Source organism: Lithobates pipiens, unplaced genomic scaffold, assembly GCF_037356315.1.
Source record: "Lithobates pipiens isolate NorthernLeopardFrog02 unplaced genomic scaffold, aLitPip1_a1.2 Scaffold_23, whole genome shotgun sequence".
Lineage (NCBI taxonomy): Eukaryota > Metazoa > Chordata > Amphibia > Anura > Ranidae > Lithobates > Lithobates pipiens.
Genome location: NW_027507785.1, coordinates 314,902,620 through 314,918,090, shown reverse-complemented (window position 1 = coordinate 314,918,090; position 15,471 = coordinate 314,902,620). Strand labels below are relative to the sequence as shown.

General features: G+C 44.2%; 1 protein-coding gene across 1 annotated transcript in view; it reads left to right on the top strand.

Moving 5' to 3' along the window:
• Positions 1-15,471, top strand: part of ROR1 (receptor tyrosine kinase like orphan receptor 1) — a 414,857-nt gene that overhangs the window by 383,192 nt on the left and 16,194 nt on the right. The window contains exon 8 of the mRNA XM_077450558.1: positions 8,498-8,709. Within this exon, the coding sequence (XP_077306684.1) occupies positions 8,498-8,709 (212 nt within the window). The remainder of the gene's footprint in view (positions 1-8,497; positions 8,710-15,471) is intronic.

Here is a 15,471-nt window from a genome sequence, read left to right as displayed (position 1 = left end):
GTCACACCGTGTTTGCGCAGCGGTCTTTCAAACGCAATTAAAAAAAAAAAATACACCTTAATTAATAAAAAATAAATAAATAATATGCTCAACCCATGGCCTGCGGATTATATGTGGCCCTCGAAGCCCTCTGATGTGGCCCTCTACCTCAAACCAGTGCTTATCTATAAAGCCCACCCATGGTGGTTGTCTGCAAGTCAGTGACTGTCATTAGGCTCCTTGGTTAAGGAGAACCTGTCACCAGACCTTCCAATATAATATCCCTATAAGATTACATGTGCATTTATCATATTTTAGGCATTATTAGCCTGTAAAAGCCTCCCTTGTATACTCATCCAAAAGCCCTGGGACCTCTGTTGGATGCCGCTATCCTGGAGGTGATGTTAGCAGCCCCAGATCTGTCACTCAAGTGACATTCTATAGCAGGGGGCTCAACCATTTGAAGAGTGCGGGCCACTAAAAGTGATACTAAAGTCTTGTTTTTTGTTTTTGTTTTCTTTAAAAATAACAAACATGTAATACTTACCTGCTCTATGTAATGGTTTTGCACAGAGCACCCAGGATCCTCCTCTTCTCGGGTCCCTCACCGGCACTCCTGGCCCCTCCCTCCTGTCGAGTGTTCTGCAGCAAGCAGTTTCCTATGGGGGCACCCGAGCCGCAGCTCTGTGTGTCCATTCAGACATGGAGCCGCTGTTCTGCCCCACCGCCTCTCTACCCAAATTGGCTAATTGACTTTGATTGGCAGCAGTGGGAGCCAATGGCACCCCACTGCTGTTTCTCAGTCAATCAGGAGGGAGAGTCCTGGACGGCCGAGGCACTTGTGCAACATTGCTGGATAGAGGGGGACTTGGGTAAGTATTAAGGGGGGTTGAGGGGGGCTGCTGCACACAGAAGGCTTTTTATCTTAATGCATAGAATGCGGAGTTCCACCCACTTTTACAAGGTGTTCTTAAACTAAAGACCACCCCTCCACCCCTCGTTTTTAGGGTAGCCATATATATTTTTTTCTTTTTTACCTTTTTAGAAGGCGCAGTATGGCATGTCCTCTTCTGCGGCGAGCCCTCCTCCGGCTCCCCCGCTGCCTTCTGGGACCTGTGTGTGTGTGTGCCAGAAGATGACGGGGCCATTCAGAAAGCGCCGCGCAACTCGAGCATGCGCAGTAGAAGAACCAACTGTGAAGCCTGTAGGCTTCACTGCCGGTTTCCCTTAGTTACAGTGGTGGCGCCTGCACCCAAACCGATGGACGGATCGGCCTTGGGGGGACCAACATCGCGGGCTCCCTGGACAGGTAAGTGTCCTTATTAAAAGTTAGCAGCTACAGTGTTTGTAGATGAAAAAAAAAACTTTTTTGAGGGTGGAACTCCGCTTTAGGCACCTTTCACACTTGTGCAACTTGTCCTGCGACTTGGAGTCATACCCCATGATTTCCAATGAGTACCAAAATCCTCTGAACCCATCAGACACCTAGATGGGGCTCTACTTGTACCACATTGAGACCCCGAGATTTCATAAAATCATTCATAGTTTATTACAAACAGTTAAAAATACATTCCACATAAGTAAAGTGTGACCATCCATTACTCTCTACTAAAAAACAAGCACAAATCACATTTTTCACACATAACCTTCAATTAATGGCGTCTTAGGCCAACGCGCTTTTCTACGTATTCGCTTCCCGAGGAGTCACGCCAGAGAATATGTACACGACGGTCCACCCTACGTGATAAGCTGTGATTATAAGTGCAGCAATACAAATAATATAACAGGCAAAGCGGCATAGGAAAAAAAAATACTGTCCCCTTTATCTGGCAAAATATGCTAGCTGCTGGGGAATTTATTGTTTCCGGAGGAAAGGTCTATTATTTCAGGGGGATCTACAGTTTTGAGGGAGGTCTGTTGTTTCTTGAGAGTTGTTGCTGGGGTTGATCTATTGTTGCAGGTTGGGGATCTATTGTTGATGGGGATCTTTTCTTGCTGGTGCTGATCTATTGTTGCAGGTTGGGGGTCTATTGTTGATGGGGTTTATATGTTTCAATTTGGGTGTTTATTGTTGCTGTGGGGGGTTCTGTTGTTGCTGGGGTTGATTTATTGTTGCAGGTTGGGGATCTATTGTTGCTGGAGGATCTGTTTTAGCTGGTGTTAATCTATTTCTGCAGGTTGTGGATTTTTTGTTGCTGGGGGGGGGGGTCTATTGTTGCTGGGGTTGATAGATTGTTTCTATAGGGTCTGTTGTTGCTGGCGTTGATCTATTATTGCAGGTTTGGTATTTATTGTTGCTGGGCAGGTCTATTGTTGCTGGGTTGGATCTATTGTCGCTGGGGTTCTGTTGTTGCTGGGGTTGATCTATTGTTGCAGGTTGGGGATCTATTGTTACTGGAGGGTTCATTGTTGCTATTATTGCAGGTTTGGTATTTATTGTTGCTGGGCAGGTCTATTGTCGCTGGGGGGGAATCTATTGTTGCAGGTTGGGGCTCTTGTGTTGCTGGAGTTGATCTATTGCTGCTGGCATTGATCTATGGTTGCAGGTTGGGGATCTATTGTTGCTGGGATTGATCTGTTTTGCTGGGGGGGGTCTATTTTTTGCTGGGGTTGATCTGTTGTTGTAGGCTGGGGATCTATTGTTGCTGGAGGGTTCATTGTTGCTAGCGTTGATCTGTTGTTGCAGGTTGGGGGTTTATTGTTGCTGGGGTTGATGTTGTGGGGGGGGGTCTAATGTTTCTGGCGTTGATCTATTGTTGCTGGAGTTGATCAATTGTTGCAGGTTGAGGGTCTATTGTTTCTGGGGTTGATATGTTGTTGCTGGGGGGGGGTCTACTGTTGCTGTGGTAGACCTATTGTTGGGGATGTTTTGTTGTTGGGGGGGGTTCTATTGTTGCTGGGGATGATCTGTTGTTGGGGGGTTCTATTGTTGCTGGGGTGGATCTAATGTTACAGGCTGGGGATCTATTGTTGCTGGATGATCTGTTTTAGCTGCCGTTGATCTATAGTTGCAGCTTGGGGATTTTTTTGTTGCTGGGGTTGTTGGGGGTTCTTTTGTTGCTGGAGGGTCTGTTGTTGCTGGTGTTGATCTATTGTTCCAGGTTGGGGATTTTTTGTTGCTGGGGGGGTCTATTGTTGCTGAAGGATCTGTTGTTGCTGGGGTTGATCTATTGCTGCTGAGGGGGGAGTCTCTTGTTGCTGGGGTTGGTCTGCTGTTGCAGGTTGGGGATATATTGTTGCTGGGGTTGATTCATTATTACAGGTTGGGGATCTATTGTTCCTGGGGGATTATTGTTCCTGCAAGAATGTATTGTTCATCCATGGTGATCCTGCCATGGAGATCTTTGTTTAGGCACTTCCTGTTATAGGGTGACAACGCTCTGTCCCCACCTCATAATTCTGCATCTATGCGGTCACCTTGACACATATTGCAACAAAAAAGGATAAAAATATTTTATTTAAAAAATAACCATGGATTATAACGTACAATTTTTATTTTAATTTTTTTAAGAGTTTAACATTATAGGTAGGAGGTATTATTTATAATACAATTACATATACAATTATAAAATATATCAAATATAAATATAAAATATATATATAAAATATACAATTGGGTAAAGGTAAACAGTTTGAGGGTGGGGGGATTGGTTTGTTGGCGATTTTTCACGGTATCCAATAAAAGTGTGGGATGTTTTTTTTATTTTGGGGGGGGGGGGGGGTGGGGGGTTCCATTTAGGTGGAATATTTCCAATTTTTATGATTTTTCACTTTTTCAGAGAACTTTGAAAAATCTGGTCTTTTGAGAGGAGCGAGCTACGGGATAGATTCAGTTTATTATTTTGTTTCTATATATATATATGTGTATGTATATATATATATATATAATATATACATATATATATATATATATATATATCTATAATGTATATGTATGTATGTATATATATATATCTATGTATGTATGTATGTATGTGTGTGTGTGTGTGTGTGTATATATATATATATATATATATATATATATATATATATATAATTATATATAATTATATATATATTTTTTGTGTTTTTTAACATTTGTGTTTTTTTTTTGTTTTTATGAATGTTTTGTATATTTTTGTATATTTGTCTTTGAAATGATGTGTAATGTTTTATATGTGTATAAACTTAATAACAAAACAAAAAAAAACATACGATTGGCAAATAAAACGCCCTTCAGTTATGGTTTCCATCTCCATAAACTCTGTAAATTGTAGAGATGGGCATGGAAGGGTGGCACCCCCTGTAGTCCAGGCACACGTAGCATTAAACAAGGGCCCTGTATCCAGCAGCGGTGTTTTCTCCTTTATTGTGGAAGGAGGGGAGCCCCCCCCCCCCGGTGTCAGCGGCGCTCCTGCGGCGCTCGGTGATCTGGGATCCTCGGCACACAAGCCGCCTTTGTAGCGCCTGAAAAAAAAAAAAAAACAGCCCAGCCGAGGAGAACGGCACGGCCTGGAAGACGAAGCCGCAAACATCCCAAACAGGAAATTCCCAGGCCAGGCAAACTTCACCGCCGATGCCTGAGTTCTGCAACCCGAGTCGTGACGTGAAATCTTCTGGCTGCCGCTGTTTACAAGGAAACACAATATCCACGGCGACCGATCGGATCCCCAGCATGGCGAGGACTGCAGGAAGGACGGCGTTGGGGTCCTAATTAGCCCTACTGTGTCCACTTCCCACTTCGCGAGCTTGCCGTCGCCACTTTATCATGCTGATGTTATATTTGCTGAAAATACGTTATTTAGGAACTGCAAAAAAAAAACTTTTCTGGAGAGATGCTGCAGGGAGCAATGTTGGGTCATTCAAGGCTTGGTTGTCACCGTTGGGTTGGTAGGTGTACGCACCCGGTCACGTGTAGGGCAGCTCGTCTTAAGTCATGCCCTACGTACAATAAAGCTGGGGAAAAGTCCAAAATAAAAAAAAATTAAAAAAGTAATTTATTTCAGGTACAGTACTTATATAGCGCTGTCAAGTTACAAAGCTCTTTACATATACATTGTACATTCACATCAGTCTCTGCCCTCAAGGAGCTTACAATCTAAGGTCCCTAACTCACATTCATACACACTAGAGCCAATTTAGACAGGACACAATTATCATCTCAGCATGTCTTTAGAGTGTTGGAGGAAACCGGAGTACCCGGAGGAAACCCACGCAGGCACAGGGAGAACATGCAAACTCCAGGCAGGTAATGTTGTGGTTGGGATTTCGAACCAGCAACCCCATTGCTGCCAGGAAACAGGCAAGGCAACTTTAGGGGGGGTCTGGGCGGTTGGTGATTTGGGGGTTTCAGGATGTGTTGATTTCTGTGTTGAAGCCAGGTACAGTATAAACTATTACTCACAGAGCAAGGTATAAATTATTACTCACAGAGCCAGGTACAAATTATTACTCACAGAGCCAGGTATAAATTATTACTCACAGAGCCAGGTACAAATTATTACTCACAGAGCCAGGTACAAATTATTACTCACAGAGCCAGGTATAAATTATTACTCACAGAGCCAGGTACAAATTATTACTCACAGAGCCAGGTACAAATTATTACTCACAGAGCTAGGTACAAATTATTACTCACAGAGCCAGGTACAAATTATTACTCACAGAGCTGGGTACAAATTATTACTCACAGAGCCGGGTACAAATTATTACTCACAGAGCCAGGTATAAATTATTACTCACACAGCCAGTAATAAATTATTTTTCACAGAGCCAGGTATAAATTATTACTCACAGAGCCAGGTATAAATTATTACTCACAGAGCCAGGTATAAACTATTACTCACAGAGCCAGGTATAAATTATTACTCACAGAGCCAGGTATAAATTATTACTCACAGAGCCAGGTATAAACTATTACTCACAGAGCCAGGTATAAATTATTACTCACAGAGCTAGGTACAAATTATTACTCACAGAGCTAGGTACAAATTATTACTCACAGAGCCAGGTATAAATTATTACTCACAGAGCTAGGTATAAATTATTACTCACAGAGCTAGGTATAAATTATTACTCACAGAGCTAGGTACAAATTATTACTCACAGAGCCAGGTATAAATTATTACTCACAGAGCCAGGTATAAATTATTACTCACAGAGCTAGGTACAAATTATTACTCACAGAGCCAGGTATAAATTATTACTCACAGAGCCAGGTATAAATTATTACTCACAGAGCCAGGTATAAATTATTACTCACAGAGCTAGGTATAAATTATTACTCACAGAGCTAGGTATAAATTATTACTCACAGAGCTAGGTATAAATTATTACTCACAGAGCTAGGTACAAATTATTACTCACAGAGCCAGGTACAAATTATTACTCACAGAGCTAGGTACAAATTATTACTCACAGAGCTAGGTACAAATTATTACTCACAGAGCCAGGTATAAATTATTACTCACAGAGCCAGGTATAAATTATTACTCACACAGCCAGTAATAAATTATTATTCACAGAGCCAGGTACAAATTATTACTCACGGAGCCAGGTACAAATTATTACTCACAGAGCCAGGTACAAATTATTACTCACAGAGCCAGGTATAAATTATTACTCACAGAGCCAGGTATAAATTATTACTCACAGAGCCAGGTATAAATTATTACTCACAGAGCTAGGTATAAATTATTACTCACAGAGCTAGGTATAAATTATTACTCACAGAGCTAGGTACAAATTATTACTCACGGAGCCAGGTACAAATTATTACTCACAGAGCTAGGTATAAATTATTACTCACAGAGCTAGGTACAAATTATTACTCACAGAGCCAGGTACAAATTATTACTCACAGAGCCAGGTATAAATTATTACTCACAGAGCCAGGTATAAAAAAGATCATAGTTACCATTAAGGAAAGGAGCACTCTCTTGCCCTGGAGCATCAGATCGAACCCCTTCACAGGCGCAAAGAGGAGTTGGCATGCACTGCTTTCCCTATATGCGGCTGCAGCACCTCGTCGGCTTTCATGTGCAGGAGGCGGGTATGAGACCCTCTTCCCGCACTTGAAAGCCAGCACGGTGCTGCGGCCGTATATAGGGAAGGTGGTGGCCTCGGATTCCCTGTCCCTCCTCCTCTCCTTGTGTCCTGGTTGCCAGGTGACCAGTGGCTGTGGGGCACATTCGCGAACTGCAACTTTCAGTTGCCATAGTGGGCGTGGGGAATGGGGAGACTATATGATCATCCCAACATCACTAGGCATATGCATGCATATAGTGCCGCAGCCGGCCTTGCCAGCTCTTTTTAGGACATGCGGCCTGGCAGCCCAGTGGCCCTTGGCCCAGTGCCCTATGGCCAGTCCGGGCCTGTAACTGAATAATTTTGAGTATTTTAGCGTATGATAAAGTATAATAAAATAAGATATAAAATAGGAATAAAATTAAAGCAAAAATATAAAAATAAAGAATAAAAATCAAAAAATATAAAAATAAAAAGGGAAGGAAAAGTATGAAAAATTACTGAAACTATTGTACCTATGTGTAAGAAAGTGTCATTTCAGTCCAGAGGCTATGTGGAGCAATGGGATCATTTCCAAAGGGATTTCTAGAGGGCTACTGTTGTGGGTTTAAAACTTTAAGAACACTTTAAGAGCTTTAAGACCCCTTCCACACTGGGGGCGCTTTGCAGGCACTACAGCACTAAAAATAGCGCCTGCAAAGCGCCCTGAAAGAGCCGCTCCTTACACCAGGGGGCTTTCACACCGGAGCGGTGCGCTGGCAGGGCGCTAAAAAAAAGTCATGCTAGCAGCATCTTTGGAGCGGTGAAGGAGCGGTGTGTATATCACTCCTTCACCGCTGCTGCCCATTGAAATAAATGGAGCAGCGCAGCTATACCGCCAGTAAAGCAGCGCCTTGCGGTGGTTTTAACTCTTTCTTGGCCGCTAGCAGGGGGTAAAACTGCCCCCCACTAGCAGCCGAATACTGCCGCTAAAATGACGGTAAAGTAAAAATATCGCCATTTTACCGATAGCGCCCGCACCGCCCCAGTGTGAAAGGGGCCTTAGTGTCATTTCTGTCTGCTGCTTCATTCCTCTGCTATCAACAGGAATCACCGCAGACACGTTTTTCTGACACCAAGAAAAAAATGGTGACAGGGGGAAGGAGCTCTAGCTGATTGACAGCCTCAGCTCTGATCTTTTGAGCTGTGTGGAGGGGGTGTGTCTCCCTGCCCTCCAATCGGCTGTCAGAGCTCTCCACACTGAGCTCAGCAGACTGTGACTTTTGCTCTTCGCCCCCATTTTCCTGAACTCTCAGACCAGCTTTATAAATTCAGCACTTTGAACAGATGTAGAGAAGAGAAGACTGCAAATAAATGGGTAAAGCTTATGTATGAGGATTTGTTTTTTCTCCGTGTATCACAACCACTTCAAATAATAAATAAAATGGTTTACTGACCCCCGTTTTCTTTATGTACTGGATACAATTATGGCACCATGAATAAGTCATTAATGATCTGAACCTCTATGTTCCAGACTCCAAAGATTCCAAAGAAAAGAACAAGATGGAGATACTTTACATCTTGGTCCCCAGCGTCACCATCCCGCTGGCCATTGCTTTGCTGTTCTTCTTCATCTGCATCTGCCGAAATAACCAGAAGGCCTCATCCCCGGCAGTGCCGCGCCAGCCCAAACATGTCCGAGGACAGAATGTGGAGATGTCCATGCTGAATGCTTATAAGCCAAAGGTAATACATACATAAAGAACCGCTGTCCCCTCTTTGGTTTTATACATGGGGTCATTTATTACAATTGCACTGGGGTGAAGCTCGGCTTTTTTATTTTATTTTTCAGTTTTGGAAATGATAAAGTATATCTAAATCCAAACTTTTTCTTGTTTAGTTTTGGATGTAGCAGAGCAGGTTGAAAACCCTTGTGAGTTTTTCTTCCTCTCCTGTCCCATTGGAGAGATGTCCCTTCACTGCCTGTCCTGTGATGTGTGTGTGATAGCACGGGCCGCAGGGCCGATAGAAGCGAAAATTGCTTCCGATAGGGAACACTTAGCAGTCAATTCTTGGATGTGCAGGCAGTCCCCGAGTTACAAACATCCCACTTACATACGCAGGGCCGGCCCAAGACATTGTACTGCCTGGGTCTAAGAATGAAATGTTGCCCACCCCCCCAAAAAAAATCAATCACGCCCACCAAAAGGCCCCCACATCCATTATTCTATATCATGATAATTAAAACTAAAATTACATTTATCAGGAAGTCAGATTTACATGCAACAGCACCTTGTTTATATGCAAAATTATACGACCTACTATTATGTTAAATTCCAAGGGGTGGGCTAGGGCAGTATAGGGGTGGGCTATAAACAGGCTAGGGTAATATAGGGGCATACTAGGATATTATATAGACAGGCTAGGGTAGTATAGGGACAGACTAGGATAGTATATAGACAGGCTGAGGTAGTATATGGACAGGCTAGGGAAGTATATAGACAGGCTAGGGTAGTATAGGGGCAGGCTAGGGTAGTGTATGCACAGGCTAAGGCAGTATAGGGGCAGGCTAGGGTCGTATATGGACAGGCTGGGGTAGTATATAGACAGGCTGGGGTAGTATATAGACAGGCTAAGGCAGTATAGGGATATGCTAGGGCAGTATATGGGCAGGCTAGGGTAGTATAGGGGTGGGCTAGGGTAGTATAGGGGCGGGCTAGGGTAGTATATGCACAGGCTGAGGTACTATATGGACATGATAGGTTAGTATATGGACAGGCTAGGGTACTATACAGACAGGTTAAGGCAGTATAGGGGCAGGCTAGGGTAATATATGGACAGGCTGGGGTAGTATATAGACAGGCTAGGGTAGTATAGGGTTAGGTAGTATATAGACAGACTAGGGCAGTATAGAGATGGGCTAGGGTAGTATAGGGGCAGGCAAAGTGGCCCGGTAGTCATCATGACACAAAAAAACTGCTGGGTAAAAAAAAGAGAAGGAGAGGCGGCCGTGGTTCAGTTTGCTGCCCCTCTCAAAGTGCTGCCTGGGTCCAATGGACCCACTGGGTCCCATGGTAGGACTGGCCCTGTATATACGCCTCATACTTACAAATGGAGGGAGACAACAGAAAGTGAGAGGAAATCTACCCCAAGGAAGGGAAATTCACTGCTCTAATCATAAAAAGGTGTCTCCACTGAAGCTTTATCACCAATCCTTGTTTCCACAACAACCCAAAATTTTCAAAATCCAGTTATCACCGGGACAGAAAGTGAAGAGAGCAGGGGCACAGACAGCAAAACAAATGTTACAGGGGTGTTAACCCTTCCCTATGCTATCCAAACAAAACTTAAAATTTCAATTTTTATTTTTTTTTGGCTGGAGTTACACTTAAAAAATTTACCTGTTTCCGACTTGCATACAAATTCACCTTAGGCCTGATTCACACCTATGCAGGTTGCAGTTTGCATATTCCAGGTGTATTTTGCGTTTTGTTTGATCCATTGAAGTCTATGGAACCAAAAACCAGAAAAAAATCCCTGGCCCTTTCCATAAAATGCACAGATATACTACATCCATAGGAAACCATGTTAAATGGACTGTAGTGTGTTTCTGTAAAACCAAAAACGCACAAAAAAATGCATAGGTGTGAACCAGGCCTTAAGAACTAACCTACAGACCCGGGCTAGGGTAGTATAGGGGCAGGCAAGGGTAGTATATGGCCAGGCTGAGGTAGTATGCACCGGCCCCTTAGTGCATTCTGCTGTGATTTTATTAGTATTGACTGCTCAAACCCTAAAGAAGGGGGAGGCTTTTTTTCCCCAAAGTGCGTTAGCTTTATTTGATGCTCCTAACCTTTAAATGTTTCAAAAAGTCCTTCAGATGAGGTGAACTTTTATACCCTGTGCTCCTCTGTATACATCCAAGAATTTACCTTATAGGTGAACCAGGAAATGAGGAGAAATAAATGTGCCTTGTTGAAAAATTTCCCCTTTGTTCCTGTTCTGGTGATATCTCAAAATTTTGCATTTGCCATTACTTTCAGTCCCGGTGACAAAGATAACCAGGACAAATCCAAATCTTATGGATATGAGGTCAAATGATCCGGAACCTATGAATATGAGGTCATATGATCTGGAACCTATGAATATGAGGTCATATGATCTGGAACCTATGAATATGAGGTCATATGATTTGGAACCTATGAATATGAGGTCATATGATCTGGAACCTATGAATATGAGGTCGTATGATCTGTAACCTATGAATATGAGGTCATATGATCCAGAAATTATGGATATGAGGTCATGTGATCCGGAACCTATAGATATGAGATCATATGATCTGGAGCCTATGGATATGAGATCATATAGGCCGGAACTTATGAATTTGAGATCATATGATCCAAAACCTATGGATATGAGGTCATATGACCTGGAACTTATGGATATAAGGGAATATGAGCTGTAACCTATAAATATGAGGTCATGTGATCCGAAATTTATGGATATGAGGTCATGTGATCTGGAACCTATGGATATGATGTCATATGACCTGGAACCTATGGATATGAGGGCATATGTTCTCTAACCTATGGATATGAGGTCATATGATCCAGAACTTATGGATATGAGGTCATAAGATCCGGAAACTATGAATATGAGGTAATTATTATTATTCAGGATGTATATAGAGCCAATAGTTTGCGCAGCGCTTTACAACATGAGGGCAGACAGTAGAGTTACAATACTACTCAATACAGGAGGGACTAGAGGGCCCTGCTCCTTAAAGATTACAATCTAGGAGGGAGGGTCAAGTGAAACAAAAGGTAATAACTGTGGGGGATGAACTGATGTAGAAAATTAAAATACAGTTGTTAGGTGTGGGTAGGATAGGCTTCTCTGAAGAGGAGGGTTTTCAGGGATCATCTAAAGGCTAATAGAGAAGGAGATAATCGGACAGGTTGGGGTAAGGAGTTCCATGGGATTGGAGAGGCTCTGGAAAAGTCCAGATCCAGCAAAGAGTACATATGATCTGATACTTTTGGATATGAAGTCAAATGATCCATCCTCTATTGCTGCTGAGCAACCGATACTTTATACTGGTTCTAACATAGATCTGTGCATCCATCCAAGGTTTAATCAGTGTTGAGCCTTGATGAAGTAAGAAGTTGCCCCAGAAAGGTGTTGGCTATTTTTTATGCCCTATTCATCAACAGTTGAAGTTATCTAAGGCTCTTTCATCCATTTGTGGTCTGGTGCTCCTTTCTTTATGTCTGTGATATGATCCAGCCTGACCTGATCACCCGACCCACCTAGAGCGACCATGTCCCCTCATATCTACAGTCAGCTTCCACCGTTCGGTATGACCAGTGTGTTTCAGCACTCACAGAACTCAGTTCCTTCTAAAACTTTTACAAAGCCATTTGAAAGGAAATAAAACGAGTTTAAAAAACGGCCATTGTAGATGCTTATCAGTTACAATAACAATATGAGAACAAAAAAATGTTTTTAGCTTTTTGATTCCCCAGACAATGGATCTAATAAACATAATCCTTGCCTTCTCCAATAAAATGAAGATACTGATGGCAAGACAGGAACAGCCGGATTGAATTTTCCATTACAGAATGTTTATTCTGGCCCCGGTTCAACTCCGGCGTACACATATATATATATTTTCTCCCGTACATCGTCATACAACACGTACTTGTCAAACACAAAAGAACTTCGTCATGGGCAGTTCCCATTGGCTTAGGAAGACTCGGGACTGCCAGATCTTAATGGGCTCTCTTCATTAGCAAGTCTTATGAAGCCGGCTTAGGCAAGCGAAGGTCATTCAGAGGACATCACACGTTCATTGCTGAGATATAATTTACTATATATCAGGATCTAAACAAGTTTGGCCTTCAGGATTTGGGTAATGTAAACCATCTGGACTTTGACAACACAGCTCATTTCCTGCCATCACCATGCATGAGACCAGCTCCGTACTTCAATACCACCATTTGACTTTCTTCACCGGCTTAGTCTTAGTTATTGTCTTTATGGGGTTTTTATTTCACTTTGATATGCTAGACATTAAAGGGCAATTAGTTATCTGTGTTTGAAGACTGGTGGTTGTTCTTTTAAGTCTAAGGTTGAAGCTGTTGAATAGTTATAAGCTAGTGCAATAAATACGAACGCTACAGTAATATAATATCAGTTTCCCCATTAAAGCAGAACTCCAGGCAAAAACGTCTTTACGTCATTGCCGCTTTCCTAGTGTATTTGGGATCAAATGTCACATGCCTGTAAATTTAGTTTTTGGCCTCAGAACAGTAAAGGTTCTGAGGGTTAATTGTGTAGGTAGGCCTTGGCACCAGTCTGGCTGGGCTGGTGGAGGTTCTGCCTGGTCATGTGGATGGTAAGGTGCACATGACGGGCTAGAGCCAAGTCTGGTTGGATGTTTGGGTATAGGCCTTCTTGGAGCCGATCGGTGGGGGTGCCGGGGCCCGCTGGGGAATCTGGGAAGGGGTACTTAACCACTTGCTTACTGGGCACTTAAACCCCCCTCAGTCCCAGACCAATTTTCAGCTTTCAGCGCTGATGCACTTTGAATGACAATTGCGCGGGCATACAACACTGTACCCAAATGAAATTTTTATCATTTTTTTCCCACAAATAGAGCTTTCTTTTGGTGGTATTTAGTTACAGCTCGGAGTTTTATTTTTTGCTAAACAAACAAAAAAAGATGCAAAAAAAAAAAAAAAAATCATGTTTTAATAGTTTGTTATAAAATTTTGCAAACGGGTCATTTTTCTCCTTCATTGAAGTGCGCTGATTAGGCGGCACTGATAGGCTGCATTGGTGGGCACTGATGGGCTGCATTGGTGGGCACTGATGGGCTGCATTGGTGGGCACTGATAGGCTGCACTGGTGGGCACTGATAGGCATAGTTAAGGCGGCACTAATAGGCACAGATAAGGCGGCACCGATGGGCACAGATAAGGCGGCACTGATGGGCAAAGATGGGCACAGATAAGATGGCACGGATGGGTGGCACGGATAAGTGGCACGGATGGGTGGCACGGATGGGCACTGATAGGTACCACAGATAGATGGGACTGATGGGCACTGATAGGTGGCACTGATAGGTGGCTCTGATAGGTGGCACTGCTGGGCACTGATGGGCAGCACTGCTGGGCACTGATGGGCGGCACTGCTGGGCACTGATGGGCGGCACTGGGGTGCAGCACCTTTGAGGCAGATTTTGGGTGGCACTGTGGGTGGCACTGTGGGTGGCACTGTGGGCACTGCTGGGTGGCACTGTGGGCACTGCTGGGTGGCACTGTGGGCACTATGGGCACTGCTGGGTGGCACTGACAGGGGGGCACTTACTTTATTTCAGGATGGCACTGCGGGTGGCAGGTGGGCACTGGCAGGGGGCAGGTGTCCGCTTGAATTGCTGGCCGTGATCGGGACTGATGTCCCGAACACGGCCGCCGGCGATCGGCTTTTTTTTTTTCTCCTCGCGCTGTCAGTGCGAGGAGGAATACTAGCCGATTACCGGCTCCGTTTTATCACATGATCAGCTGTCATTGGCTGACAGCTGATCACGTGATAAGGGGTCGGGATCGACCCCTTACACGGATCGGTGATCAGGCGAGTCTCACGGACTCGCCGATCACAGAGCGCGCCGCGCACGCCCCTCAGGGGGCGCGCAGGCCGCTCGTAACCGGGACGACGTCAATAGACGTAGTCCCGGCAATCTAGGTCCGCGCTAATGCCGTCATTCGGCAATAGCGCGGATCCCAAGTGGTTAAAGGGGTGTGGGTCACGTGATCGGGGTTCCGGAGGAGTTCATGAGACCTGTGGGGTCTGTTCTGGTTCCAGGACCGGGGTAGGCCCGTGAGGGGTCCCGGTCACGGGGTGTTCGATACCCCGCAACATGTTCCTGTTTTTTTGATTTTTTTTTGATTTTTTTTGGTTTTTTTTGAAGGCCCCTGATAGACCCGTCTGGTCTGGGGTAGGGATCCGTCTGTTCCCGAGTCTTGGACCCGGCTGGTCCGAGGCGCAGTAACTGAGGGAGGATTCAAGGTGTCCGGGTGTGCTCTTGGCTTGGAGAGGCACCACAGCTCGTGGAAGTGACCGGGGGAGGACTCTTCAGAGGAGGGCCGGCAAGTGGCATCCTGGGAAGTGCCTGGTTACTGAGTTGGGAAGGACATTGACGAGTGCACACTTTTCCAGTACCATAAAGGAGACTGGAAACGTTCCAGGTACAGAGGAAAAAGGTCCCTGTTTGCCCTTAAGTTGTTTGTTCAAGTTTGAGTCAACGTGCTGACTGCAATGATCTCTGGTTAGAGATCTGTTCAGCCTTGAAGTACCCAGCTGCGAGTGGCTTCTCTCTGGGTGGAAATAGAGACTTTGCTAGAGCTGCAGTTCAAGGTGGCTAAGTTCTTCACCCGTGCCCTCTGTTCCCTAGGAGACTGTGTTAATTGAAAGTTCTACTGCAGAATAAAACCTTTTTGAAAG